The sequence below is a fragment of the Chiloscyllium punctatum genome, chromosome 7, assembly GCF_047496795.1.
Source record: "Chiloscyllium punctatum isolate Juve2018m chromosome 7, sChiPun1.3, whole genome shotgun sequence".
Taxonomy (NCBI): domain Eukaryota; kingdom Metazoa; phylum Chordata; class Chondrichthyes; order Orectolobiformes; family Hemiscylliidae; genus Chiloscyllium; species Chiloscyllium punctatum.
The window spans coordinates 114,601,142-114,616,148 of NC_092745.1; the positions used below are offsets into that span (position 1 = coordinate 114,601,142).

The 15,007-nt window shown below is 41.8% G+C and overlaps 1 protein-coding gene across 1 annotated transcript in view; it reads right to left on the bottom strand.

The window, feature by feature from the left end:
• Positions 1–12,119, bottom strand: part of LOC140480063 (protein Dr1-like) — a 34,650-nt gene extending 22,531 nt beyond the window's left edge. Inside the window, exon 1 of the mRNA XM_072574650.1 lies at positions 11,597–12,119. Within this exon, the coding sequence (XP_072430751.1) occupies positions 11,597–11,816 (220 nt within the window). The 5' untranslated portion in view covers positions 11,817–12,119. The remainder of the gene's footprint in view (positions 1–11,596) is intronic.
• Positions 12,120–15,007: the final 2,888 nt, after the last annotated feature.

Below are 15,007 nucleotides of genomic sequence, written 5' to 3' on the forward strand. Positions count from 1 at the left end.
ACAATGCTTTGTTACTTTCTACATATGGTATTATACTTCAAGGAGCTTGCAAAACTTGAGAAGTAGATGAAGCGCCTACACCATGGCCTACAGTTTGTCTATCAAATGTGCAATGAAATCATCATGTTCTTTATGGGTCTTGTAAAATACTAAGATGTGCAATATCCAAAGGTAAGAAAATAATCAGTTAATTATTATGAAGATGTGGTGCATTGTACCTTTAAAAAAGTTAAAAGCTATCAAAACTACCTGACAGCACCAAATGTTCTGAACGAGATATAATGTAACCTTTGGTCCAGTAGCGTGGGTAGCTGGTTGCCTGGAGCCAAAAATAAATTCAAATATGGCCAGTTTAAATTATAGTCCGCACCCCACCCCCCCAAAAAAAATACGAATTCGACAACCTTGAAAGCCAATGACACAATCTGATGCTTTGGGGGTATGACTGGAAAAAAATTGAACAGTTGAGAGAGAACCGCCAAAAGACCATCAGATGTATACTGTTAGTCAGAACTGTCTGAGAGGTACCTGTCTACAGAAGAGGTTTGCACAGAGAAAAACATTGACACCGACCTAGAGAGCAAATCTGCAAAGAGACGATTCGACAGCTGGCTGCTTTTGAAATTTGAATTTTTCAGTGAATCTTAAATCGGGGGGTTTTATTGGACTAGTATTATAGAAGGGAAAATAAAAGATTGTACCTTTAAGAAAGGAGTTGTAAATAGTTGTTAATTAATTATTCTGTTACAGAAATAAAGTTGCTAATTTTAACATTACATAATTCTTAGCCTCTCTGATTTTCACAGATTACTGCACAGGATAAATCTTTCTGTCTTGCAGGTTTAAATTAAGCAGGAGGGTTTACCAGCGTTGTATTAGTTTGGAGGGCTCGTGGCTGGGATTTGAATCGTTTTTGGTGGGGGGGGGGGGGGGGTCCGCGATTTGAACAGTTTGGGTCTTGGATTTGGGATTTGAACTGGTTTAGATAGATTTGACTAGATTTGGGGGTACGAAAAATTCCAGATTTAAACGTTTGTAAGGTTAGTGTCCCAGATCTTTAAATAAAACATAGGTGAGGCAATTTGTTTAATTTCAGTGACTTGTGGTTGATTAAATTAAAAGTGAGAGAAATGGCTCTTAAAATTGTTAAAGACATTCTGGGTTTTGAAGATGATTCTCAAATTTGCCAAGAAAGTTTAGAAGGAAAGAAAAACGCCATTAACAGAATGGACATGAAAAGGTCGTGATATATATAAATATGTCAAAACTCTGCCACATTTTGATGAGAAAGATGTTGAAGCCATCTTTATTTCATTTGAAAACTTGGCTAGGCAGTTGGAGTGGTCCGAGGATTTATAGGTAATGCTAGTTCAGACTAAACTGGTAGACAGAGGTATTTGCCACACTGTCAGATGAGATGTTAAGAGATTATGAAGAGGTGAAACAGGCTACTTTTAAAAGTGCTTATGAATTGGTACCAGAAGCATATAGACAGCGGTTCAGAAACATAAAAGGAGGAACCAGGTCAGACTTATGTTGAGTTCGAAAGAATTAAACAGTCATTTTGATAGAAGAGTGCGTGCTTTCAAAACAGATAGGGCCTTTGAGGCTCTATGAGAGATTATTCTGCTGGAGGGGTTTACAAACTCACTTCCAGAGATGGTAAGTATTCAGGTAGAGGAACAGAAAGCTCAGGAAGTGAGAAGGGCAGCAGAATTTGGAGATGAGTACACATTGGTGCATAAGCCAAGCTTCCGGCCAGAATTTCGTCCTGTAAAGGATAGAAGTTGGGAGACAGTGAGATCCTACACTACTAAACCAAGAGTAGAGAACACTGGTAAGAATCTACCACATATTAAAGAAACCCAAGAGAGTGAAAAGGAAGTGAAAGGCCTCAGGTGTTTTCACTGTAGTGGAGTGGGACACAGACAATTACAGTGCCAGCGGTTTCAGAAGGGCACTGCGAAAAGGTGTTTTCACTGCCAGAAGGTGGGACATGTAAAGTCACAGTGCTGGCCGTTAAAGAAAGGCACTGTGGGAAAAGGTGTGGGAAAAGATGTGGTAAAAGAAGCTTAGACAGTGACATTATTGAAGATAGTAAAGGAGACCCCAAGAGGAGCCAAGGAACTGCAGAAGAGTGCACAGCCTAGGTAGGGGCTGGGTATGGAGTTAGTACCTGATCTCTACAAAGAATTTGCCTCTGTGGGTAAAGTTTGCTCAGAAAGAACAGAGGGAGGACAAGAAGTTATAATTTTGAGAGATACATGATCTAACCAGTCACAGAGTAAGGGAAGAGCGAATGTGCACGCTTTCTGATTTGTTACCAGAGAGTATGGTAATTTGTGGGGTAGATGGACAGAAATTTAGCTTTTCCCAATGTATGATCAGGTTGGAGTGCAAACTCAAGACTGGGCAAGTTACAGTGGGAGTGATTGACAGAGTGTCAAGTTCCAGGAATTCAGTTTGTTCTTGGGAATGATTTGACAGGATCCAAGATGGGAGTGACATCCCTTGTTGTGGATAAGCCCAAGGAAGACCAAGAAACTAAGGGGTTAAAACAGAAATATCCTGGTATTTTCCCAGATTATGCGATAACCAGATCCCACTATCATAAGTCACAGCACGAAGCAAAAAGTAAAGATAAAGATGAAAGAGTTGAGGTTCAGTTAGCGGACACCCTGTTTGACGTAACGGTATAAGAAAAACCTGAACAGGCAGAGGGTCAGACAGAAGTATTTCGACCTGAAAGGCTAAGAGACTTGCAACAGCAAGACAAGATGATAAAACATATATGTGGATGCATATTTCAAAAAGGAGGCAGACAATATTCCAGAGGGTTATTCTCTGAAATACAGAATCCTAAGATGGAAATGGACACAACGGGTTAGTGCAGAGCAGAAATGGGCCAAAGTGCACCAGTTTGTGTTGCCAGTAGCAAACAGACAGGCGGTGTTACTGGTAGCACATGAATTAACTGTAGGAGGTCACCTAGGGGTGTGAAAGACTCAGGTTAAAGGTACAAAAACACTTTTTATTGGCCTGAAATGCACAGTATGTGGTTAACTCTTATTGTACGTGTCATACGTAGCAAAAGGTAGGTAAGGCAATAAAATGTAGGTAATAAAACCAGCACCGTTGTTGCCAATTGCAGCATTCAAAGAACCTTTCATTCAGATTATTATTGATTGTGTGGGTCCCCTCCTAAAAGTGGGAACCAGTACTTGTTAACCATAATGGATGTGTCTACCAGATTTCTGGAGACAATTCTATTACGGAGTATCAAGGCAAAAAAGGTGGTAGAGGAGTTAGTTGCTTTCTTCACACGGTGTGGGCTACCTAGAGAGATTCAGTCAGACAAAGAGTCAAATTTTACTGCTAGGCTGTTTAAGGTGGTTATGGATAGCTTACTTTAAATCCAATGCGTATCATCCTGAATCCCAGGGAGCTTCAGAAAGGTGGCATCAGACCTTGAAGACCATGTTGACAGCATACTGTCAGGATGACCAGAATGATTGGGTTAAAGGTATCCCATTAAAGGTGCCCCAAATGAATCTACTCAGTTCACTCCCTTAAAGTTAATTTTTTGGGCATGAAGCAAGAGGCCCTTTGAAATTAATTAAATAAAAACTGACAGGACCAAAGTCAGAGATCGCACACTTAGATTATGTATCTGAGGTGAGGAAGAGATTAAACAGAGCAGGTGAGTTAGCTAAACAGCACCTAAAGAGGGCACAGTATAGAACGAAGCAGGTGGCAGATAAAAGCTCTAAGACGTTTTCCTGAGGGGGATGACGTGTTAGTACTGTTACCAGTGATAGGAGATCACTTCAAAGCCAGGTTTAGTGATCCCTATCAAATTGAGAAAAGGTTGAGTCAGGTGAACTATCTAGTGAAGATGTCAGATAGAAAAAAGGTATCAGGTATGTCATGTGAACATGTCAAAATCATATTATACTAGAGAGAAAAAAACTGCAGAAACAGGTGTTAGTTACTGCTCTGCAGAGTGAGGAATCAAATCCAGATGTGGATTTTGATGTGCTTCAAAATAGATGAACAAATGAAGTCGTCCTTGAGGAGTAGGATAGGTTAGTAAGCTATCTGTCTCAGAAGCACAGAACGCAGGTGAAAGATTTGTTACTGCAATACAAGGACATGTGTAAGAATCAGATGGGGAGGACTAATGCTATTGTATACAAAATATGTGTAGGGAATATTGCTCTGATAAGACAACACCCCTATCGGCTTAATCCTCTCAAAGCCAGACGGATGTGGAGACCATGCTCAATGAGGATACCATTGAACCAAGCCAGAGTGAGTGGAGTTCCTAAACTGGGCGGAAGTCAACGATTCTGCTTGGAATATCGTAAGGTCAACGCAGTTACAAAATCAGACTCATATCCAATTCCAAGATTGGAGGACTGTATCGAGACAGTCTGTCAAGCAAGTTAAATCATCAAGTTGGACTCAATGCGTGGTTACTGGCAGGTACCTTTATCAGAGTTGGCGAAAAAAATTTCTACGTTTGTAACCCCAAATGGGCTAGATCAGTTTAAAGTGATGCCCTTTGGAATGCAGCATGCATCCGCCACATTCTAAAGACTCATGAACAGAGTTGCAGTGTATTTGGACGATGTAGTGATCTTTAGTAAGTCCTGGAAAGATCGCATGGTATAGTTGGCAGAGCTCTTTGAATGACTATGAGAAGCAAAACTGGTGATAAACTTAAATAAAATGGAATTCGCAAAAGCAGAGATAACATTCTTGGGACATAACATCAGTCATGGAAGGATGACCCCACGGAACGCAAAGACGAAGGCCATCGATGAATTTCCATGACCAACCTCAGCAGATTCTATTGGAACTTTGTTCCAAACATCAGCAACGTAACAGCACCATTAACCGATTTGCTGAAGAACAACACAAAGTTTTGGTGGACAAAACAATGCCAGGAGGCATTCAACCATTTGAAATCAATATTAACAACCAAATCAGTTTTAGCTACACCAAACTTTCCAAAACCTTTTAAAGTTGCCATCGATGCTAGTGACATAGGAGTTGGAGCTGTACTCCTCCAGGAAGATGAGGATGGGACTGAACTGCCAGTTGGTTACTTTTCGAAGAAGCTTGACATCCCCATGACTGAAAAAGAACTACTGAGTTTGGTACTGGCCTTACAACATTATAATATGTATGTCACGAACAACGTGTCGGAGACAGTTGTGAACATGGATCACAATCCGCTTACATTCTTAGAACGCTTTAAAGATAAGAATATGAGACTATTTTGTTGGAGTCTTATGTTACAGACTTTTAATTTAAAAATCATACATGTTGCGGGTCAGAAGAAAGTAATCGCAGATGCGTTATCGCAGATTTAACTGATAAAGTTTAGATGCGAATTGTATTTAATGTTTTACATACAGTCTTATGGGAAGATATTAAGGTGAACTTAAATTAAAGTTATCAATATGTTAGGGTAATGGGTTTAAAGAATATAAAAAAATGAAGTCATCTTTTTATTATGATTAGGTGGTGTTGTGAAGATGCGGGTGTACTGTACCTTTAAGAAAGGAAAAAGCTAGCAAAACTACCGGACAATACCAAGTGTTCTGAAGAAGATATAATGTAACCTTGTGGTCCAGTAGCTCGGGTAGCTGGTTGCCTGGAGACAAAAAACAAATTCAAATACGGCCAATCAGTTTAAATTATACCCCCCAAAAAACCCATACTCCAATCAAGTTTGAATTTAGTATACTGACTATCTTAAAAGCCAACGACAATCAGATGCTTTGGGGGTATAAGACCAGAAAAAATTGAACAGTTGGGAAAGAACTACCAAAAGACCATCAGGTATAGACTGCTAGTCAGAAATGTCTACAGAAGGAGTTTGCACAGACAAAAACATCAACATCGACCTGGAGAGCAAATCTACAAAGAGAACATTTGACAGCTGGCTAGTTTTGAAATTTGAATTTTTTCAGTAAATCTTAACTGGCGGTTTTTAATCAAACTAGTATTATAAAAGGGGAAGTAAAAGATAGTTTAGAGGAAGGAGTTGTAAATAGTGTTAATTATTCTCGGTTATACTATAAGAATAAAGTTGGTAATTTTTACTTTAATTAATTCTTGGTCTCTCGGATTTTCACAGATTACTGCACAGGATAAATCATTTCTGTGTTGCAAGTTCGTCCATGTCACAACACAATCATTCTAAATATAATAATCAAGTTCTTTAACAGTGCAAAGTAAAACAGTCAAATGTCACAAATATGGTCGTACATCTCAACTTTATTGAAACACTTCGCATCAAAAGTAGCTGGATGTGGAGACATTCACTCTATTATTCACTCTTTAGCATCCTCAAGCCACCAAATAGCAGTGTTTTAGCAACTAACAAACTTGTAAGCAATTTATGCATTTCTGTTTGTTTGTACATGTGGGTGCATGAACAGACAACACCAACTTTCAAACATTTGTGCCTATAATGACAGAAAATCCTTAACGAAGTTAAAGCAATCACTTGAGTTGAGATGGCTAGCTATCATGCAATACATGGCAAAGTCCTGCTATTTGTGAGGATGCACTACCAGAGAATGATACGACCAATTATTATTTTTGCAAACAGTGAACATCTGAGCACTGTATGTGACAAATGCATTGCCCACATTTTCACACTAGGAAGTAAGTTTTTCTTTTAAACTTTGGATAAGCAAAGACTAGATTCACAGACAGCACACAAGTGTACAGTAAATGTTGCAAGATAAGCAAATTCACGAAGAACAAACTTGCGAGTGGCAAGACATTACCATATAGCACAACATAAGTTCCAAGTAAGTTTAATTCTAGTCTACAGTCACTAAACACAGAGGAACCTCGATTATCAGAAGGACATGGGCGGGCAGTATTTTGTTCGGTTAATTGTTCAGATAATTGAATGCCGGATAATCGAGGTTCCTCTGTATATCTTGTTACTATGTCACACGAACAAAAGGATTTTAAACTAAACTAATGGAAAAAAAAACCACAAAGTTGCTTAATTCAAGAACATACGCACAACTATGGATTCTAGTTTTGAAAGCCCAGCTACAAAATAAAACTTTAGAAGTTCTAATGCAAATAAAAATAGGAAAAAATAGAAAATAGGAACAGAAAATGTCTTCACTACCCACATGCCAGCTTAGTGCAAAATATATAGCAAGCTGTCCCTTAACGTATTTCTTGTTACTTCCAGACTTCATAGCAAGAGCAAAATGTCAGAAATACCGAATTGTTAATAGGCCTCGGTAATTACCAGATATAGGACAGAAATTAAAATTAAATATAGACAAGTTTAAAGATCAATCGATAAATCGATCAAAATATAACAGGATAAAGCCCTAATCCAGATGGAATGCAACGTCCAAATGTTTTTCCTGAAATATTGTGACAACACTCCAAAGGTGGGTCAATGCTCTGTAATACTGCGTGTATGTAATGAGCTCTACCATTCAAGACTCTATCGGTTCTCTTTGCTTATTAAACCTTTAGCAATCCATATCAGCACTATTTCAAATCCCGTTCCCATATCAAAACATGTAATCCAGGTGCAGTCCAACAATGTTGCTGTATTTCTGAAGCATGACTGATTCTTTTCCTGTTTCTATTGCATTTGCTAGATATGAAAGACAACATTCTACTCACCATATTATCACAAGTACATTTTAAGGCCACCAAAAGTCTCTGGGCTCTACTGTTTCTAGCTTCATTTTTAGGAGCACCTTAATAAAAAGGAAAGTGACGTACAGAGGTGGAGGGAGGCAGTTTCAGACCTTCTGACCTAAGTAAATAGAGGGTACAGTCATCAATGATGGGGTTATTAAACCTGAGAATGTTTGAGAGTCCAGAATTTGATAAGCAATGATATCCCAGAAGGCTCTGCAGTAGATTACACATATGGATGGGTGAGGGTGTGAAAGGATTTGAAAACAAAGGTGAGTGTGCTAAAAATAAATTCCTTACCTAGCAACAAAAGTAGGCCTCCCACATCATAACTCTATAAGATAAAGCAGAAGTAGGCCATTCAATTCATTGAGTCTGCTCCACCACTAAACAAGATTTTGGCTGATCAGGTAATCCTAAACTCCACTTTCCTACCTTTTCCCCACAACCATCGATTACAAAGGGCAATAGCTAAATGGAACCTAATGGCAGTTAAGACACGGGTAGCAGTTTTATTGAGGACTCAAGTTCACAAAAGGTATAATATAGTAAGTCAACCAGAAGTACATGCAAACAGCCAAGTCACTGGGGTAGTAGACAAGGGTAAATTCAGGCAATGTTATAATGGCAGAAATAGACCTAACAATGACACTACTGTATATTTACTCTGGCTAAGATGCTTTTCCTTTCCTGTCATATCAATATCAATGAGCAGTTAAATGTCAGATAACGCAGCTAACAATTCTACTATGAAAAAACAGAAATGAACCCACACTTAGGGAAGAGGCCCAGTGAACAAAGCAATGAGAAGTTCAGCTTGAATTGATCATGCTCCATACACAACCCTAAAAAACCCCACACATTTAATCTTTCACCTTTACCAATACAGCCAGAAGAGGAAATTTATCACTGTTTCACGCTAAATGATTACTTATGAAATATGGTTTTGGGTCAATAAAGAAACAGGGGCTGAATTAAACTATTTCAACTTCCCAAAAGTGTTTCAGTGTGTAGTACCAATAAATAATTTTACAAGTTTTTTGCTATGATTGACATGCTTGAATTTGGCTTTCCATGTAGTTAATTTTAGGACTATTGAGATCACTTACACAAATTTGACAGCCACATTTCTACTCCATGGCCATTCACCATTGTTCCTGTTACCAGAACTACACAAAAACTCACTGCTGGTAAGCATTTTAAAAATATACATGTCCATTGATTTGCAATGCTCCATGCACATTACATAATTAGAAATGCTGAATATGCCATTGCACATGCAGCTGAGCTGATTTATTTATCCTGAACGAACTAGAATATGGATTTCACGTGCAGGTGACGCATATTGTGCTTAGCAATAACTGGTATTTTTGTGAAAAGAAGTTTAACACTGACTTCAAATTGCTGCACAAGAGGCTTTTGTTTTAAAAGCTAACAAAAACTGCAGAGTACTCGCGCAGCTATAAAACGAGAAAAATCCAGTTACATTTATCACTTTCTGCTCAGCAAATAATTCGTCTCATCTTGGTATCAATGCTATTACTAAAACATTTAACATCTGATTTCCAAAAATTCCAAACCCTCAGTTGCCCAATCAAGTACTTTATCATTTTTAAAAACTTGCCTTTTAGAATCAAACCATGAGGCAGTTTTTCTTAAAAACCTACCCAAACTTTCTGTTTTCATCACAAACGAACGCTGCATTTGCTCACACCGTGTCTTTCTACAGGACGATTTCCACGGTCTTTGGTATATTCAACAACTTTCAGCTTAAAAGCAGCTGAAAAAGAAACAGTCTGTGAAAAACACGAAATTGGCTCTTTGATTGTGCTCATATGCACAGTGGGAACCTTAAGCTGGCTTCAAAGGTTAAATGTTTAAAGATGCACTAAAAATAGTGAGCAATCATCAGCGGGTTTTTACCTTAAAATGTTCCTACATTTACCAACACAGAAAAGGGAAGTTAATAAAAGATGAATATATCCCATTACTTGGTCTAGGTAAGAACCTGACAGTTCTAGAGCAACCAGAGTTTAAGTACATAACAAATTCCTGATCAATATTCAGTGTGTAAATGTTGCCTGAGTGAAGAGAGAAAATGGCTGACTACTCATTCACGTTTCTGTCACTAAGCAACATTGCTGGCACCTGTCCAGCTGAATAGCTTACATCTTGTGTCAATTAAAAGTCTAAGGGCAAGTGATGAATCTGGAAGATGCAAGGGAAGGTTGACCTAAAGGAAAAACTGCCTTTGAGTTCAAACTAACTTTGCTGGTTTTGTTAATCTTTTTGTTTGCTCGTTTATTCTCATCTTACTTAACCATCTAAAGAAGGGGTGAAGTCCCAAGGCAACTTGCTTTGATTGAAGCCAACATTTAGAAAGGATCCGAACAGGGTCAATCCACAACTGCAAGAGTCAGTAGGTTTTTTCACACAATTTGTTTTGATTTACATGACATCCAATGTAGACACTGGAACCTAGTCAGTTATAAAATGAGACAATTAATGGCATCTTAAGGCCAGGAAACATGATTGTCAGTCTGCAGGAAGAAATGGACTGGTCTATCAGTGAGTTCTGGTTTGAATCTTTCACAGAATACAACAAATTAATTCACCTAATTAATCAGAATAAACTATATTTAACTGTGTAATTATCCAATTCAGGCCAATATTATTCTAACAATGACCCTAAACGTACATAAGCTTTCTTGCAGTATTCTATTTAAACCATAGCCATAGTCTGAAAAATATAATTGTACAAATTCTGGTTTGATTGCATATCAATATCAAAAAATATTTATAGAACTGACAAATGTAAACATGCTATACTAACTTCTTCTGAATCTGGCCAATTTGAAACATTAGCATTTATGGCATTATTTGTAAAAAAAAAAGCATAATTGTGATTCATAAGCATATTGTTAAACCATGGAAGTAGCTTCTCCAAAAGACAAGCTCATATTATCTGAGTTAGCTTGAAATCTTCATAATCCTTCTGCAACAAAATACACCTAGTACAAACAGAATTGCCCATAAAGCTACAAATGAACATGTGCTTATAATCATAATTTCTCAATGTATGGCAAAGAATATTCAATAACAATTCTACAACTGAATTAAGGTGATCACAAGTTAGAAAAAAATTCAACATAATGATTATTACTTTAATATTCACATTTTCAATAGCACTTACGAAGCAATTTCTGTACAACTGTACAAGCAAACTAATTTGTTGGTCAGGCTTATGGAAACAACTCAATTGCCTCCACCATTCACATCCATAAAAGGCTTTAAAATATTTTCACAATCAACAAAGTCTTATCACTAACAAAAACAGAAATTGCTGGAAAAACTCAGCAGTCCTGGCAGCATTTATGGAGAGGCATCAGAATTGACATTTTGGCTCCAGTGATCCTTCTTCAGACGTTCTGACTTTTTCTGGCAATTTCTGTTTTTGTTTCGGATTTCCAGCATTTGCAGATCTTTCGGTTTTTTTTGTTTAAAACCTTGTCACGACCTGTCATTAGAATAAGCTTCACCGCAATTTTAAAAAGAAAATTGCATTCTCGGAACTATCCAACCAGTTAACGACGAAACCTGAAATATTACTTAAGTTGGGGAACGTGTTCAACGGAGATGTGCAAAGCACAGAATAGCTCTCATTATCAAATCCAAGCCGGCTACCTAGTCTCAAGGCTGGTATGGAGAAATTTGGGCTGATGAAAGTAATTTCCCTCCCGAGTGACAAACTGGGTTTAGGTGACTGTTCCCATCCGAGACACCAAAACGACAAATGAATAACTAAACCGAGTGTGAAACACGTGTCCAATGCTCGGTCCCCTTTGACTCTTGTCACCACGACCACCCACCGGGGCCTCGGCCCTGCCCTTGCCCTCACCTTGGATAACGTGCTCCGGGGAGATGGTCTTCTTCTCCGACTTGTTGCAGATCTCGTTGGCCTCGGAGGAGATGAGGTGAATGAACTCGGTGCAGCAGCTCACCACCAGCTCCCGGGCTTCGTTCGCCACCCGCACGTTCGGCAGCGTCTCTTTGATCATTTTATTGATAGCCGCCCGGGGGATTGTCAGATCGTCGTCGTTGCCGGACGCCGAAGCCATGGCTCGAGGAAGTATTTCAGAAGGAAAAAGCCTTCTCTGGATTATAAAAAAAACCTTACACCACCCCCCTCCCGCCCACAGTTTCCGACTTAAACTCCCCTTCCTCCTCCACAAGATCCCTCTCTGTCTCCTCCGATCCCACCAACGCGGTCCTCAGAAGCTCCCGTTAAATCCCCGAGTATCCAGGGCCCAATCCGGCCGGCTGTGGTCACCAAGTCAACCTCCTTGTCTGTCCCACACTCATTCCCCTTCTCCCGGCCACGGCGCCATCTTGGATCGGCCACCGGAAACCATCCGCGAAGCCGGAGAGTACCGCACTTCCGGCGCCACTGCCCCGCCCACCGACCTCCGTGAGAGCTTTCCCCCCCCCAGCGGCAGCAGCTGGAATCCCTCCTCCCAGCCTCAGCGTCGTTCCCACCACAGAACACACCCTTCTTTAGAGACCGCAATATCCCTTCCCACGTGGCTAAAGATGCCCTCCAACGCATCTCGTCCACATCCCGCACCTCCGCCCTCAGACCCCACCCCTCCAACCGTAACAAGGACAGAACGCCCCTGGTGCTCACCTTCCACCCTACCAACCTTTGCGTAAACCAAATTATCTGCCGACATTTCCGCCACCTCCAAACAGACCCCACCACCAGGAATATATTTCCCTCCCCACCCCTTTCTGCCTTCCGCAAAGACCGTTCCCTCCGTGACTACCTGGTCAGGTCCACACCCGCCCTACAACCCACCCTCCCATTCTGGCACTTTCCCCTGCCACTGCAGGAACTGTAAAACCTGCGCCCACACCTCCTCCCTCACCTCTATCCAAGGCCCTAAAGGAGCCTTCCACATCCATCAAAGTTTTACTTGCACATCCACTAATATCTTTTATTGTATCCGTTGCTCCCGATGTGGTCTCCTCTACATCGGGGAGACTGACCGCCTCCTAGCAGAGTGCTTTAGGGAACATCTCTGGGACACCTGCACCAATCAACCACACCGCCCCGTGGCCCAACATTTCAACTCCCCCTCCCACTCTGCCGAGGACATGGAGGTCCTGGGCCTCCTTCACCCCCGCTCCCTCACCACCAGACGCCTGGAGGAAGAACGCCTCATCTTCCGCCTCGGAACACTTCAACCCCAGGGCATCAATGTGGACTTCAACAGTTTCCTCATTTCCCCTTCCCCCACCTCACCCTAGTTCTAAACTTCCAGCTCAGCACTGTCCCCATGACTTGTCCGGACTTGTCCTACCTGCCTATCTCCTTTTCCACCTATCCACTCCACCCTCTCCTCCCTGACCTATCACCTTCATCCCCTCCCCCACTCACCCATTGTACTCTATGCTACGTTCTCCCCACCCCCACCCTCCACCCTTCTCTAGCTTATCTCTCCATGCTTCAGGCTCACTGCCTTTATTCCTGATGAAGGGCTTTTGCCCGAAACGTCAATTTCGAAGCTCCTTGGATGCTGCCTGAACTGCTGTGCTCTTCCAGCACCACTAATCCACCATCTTAACCATTGCCAGCCCTGACGCAGGAGGATGGGTGTTTTCTTTAACCTCTGAGTCCAGAAGCTTGTGAGTTCCTATCCCATTTCCAGAGAACAACGTACAAAGATAAAACAAAGAACTGCAGATGCTGAAGAATTGAAATGCACAAACACACGTTGTTGGAGGAAACTCAGCATGTAACAGCACCAGTGGGTAGAAAAGAGAATTAATGTTTCGACTTCATTGAACTTTCTTCAGAACACTAATCCTAACCATTCTGAAGAAGAATCACTGGATTCCAAACATTACCCAAACTATAAAATAGTTCAACTCGAGGACACCTCTTCCTACCACCCCCTCGACCATGACCCCACACCCCATCACCAAACCACCATCTCCCAGGAACCTCATCATCACAGGAGATCTCCCACCCACAGCTTCCAACCTCATAGTCCGGGAACCCCGCACTGCTCGGTTCTACCTCCTTCCCAAGATTCACAAGCCTGACCACCCTGGCCGACCCATTGTCTCAGCATGCTCCTGCCCCACTGAACTCATTTCTACCTACCTCGATACTGTCCTATCCCCCCTAATCCAGGAACTCCCCACATACGTTCGAGACACCACCCACGCCCTCCACCTCCTCCAAGACCTCCGTTTCCCCGGCCCCCAACGCTTCATCTTCACCATGGATATCCAATCCCTCTACACCTCCATCCACTATGACCAGGGCTTCCAAGCCCTCTGTTTTTTCCTTTCCAGACGTCCCCAACAGTACCCTTCCACCGACACTCTCATTCGTTTGGCTGAACTGGTCCTCACCCTTAACAATTTCTCCTTCGAATCCTCCCACTTCCTCCAGACCAAAGGGGTAGCCATGGGCACACGTATGGGCCCCAGCTATGCCTGTCTCTTTGGCTATGTAGAACAGTCAATCTTCCATAATTACACCGGCACCACTCCCGACCTCTTCCTCCGCTACATTGATGACTGCATTGGCGCCACCTCGTGCTCCGCGAGGAGATTGAGCAATTCATCAACTAGACCAACATATTCCACCCTGACCTTAAATTTACCTGGACCATCTCTGACACCTCCCTTCCCTTCCTGGACCTCTCCATCTCCATTAATGATGACCGACTTGACACCGACATTTTTTACAAACCCACTGACTCCCACAGCTACTTGGATTACACCTCTTCCCACGCTACCTCTTGCAAAAATGCCATCCCGTATTTCCAATTCCTCCGCCTCTGCCGTATCTGCTCCCAGGAGGACCAGTTCCACCACAGAACACACCAGATGGCCTCCTTCTTTAGAAACCGCAATTTCCCTTCCCATGTGGTTAAAGATGCCCTCCAACGCATCTCGTCCACATCCCGCACCTCCGCCCTCAGACCCCACCCCTCCAACCGTAACAAGGACAGAACGCCCCTGATGTTCACTTTCCACCCTACCAACCTTCGCATAAACCAAATCATCCGCCGACATTTCTGCCACCTCGACACAGACCCCACCACCAGGGATATATTTCCCTCCCCGCCCCTTTCAGCCTTCCACAAAGACAGTTCACTCCGTGTTTACCTGGTCATGTACACGCCCCCCCCTAGAACCCACCCTCCCATTCTGGCACCTTCCCCTGCCACTGCAGGAACGGCAAACCTCACCTCCATCCAAGTCCCTAAAGGAGCCTTCCACATCCATCAAAGTT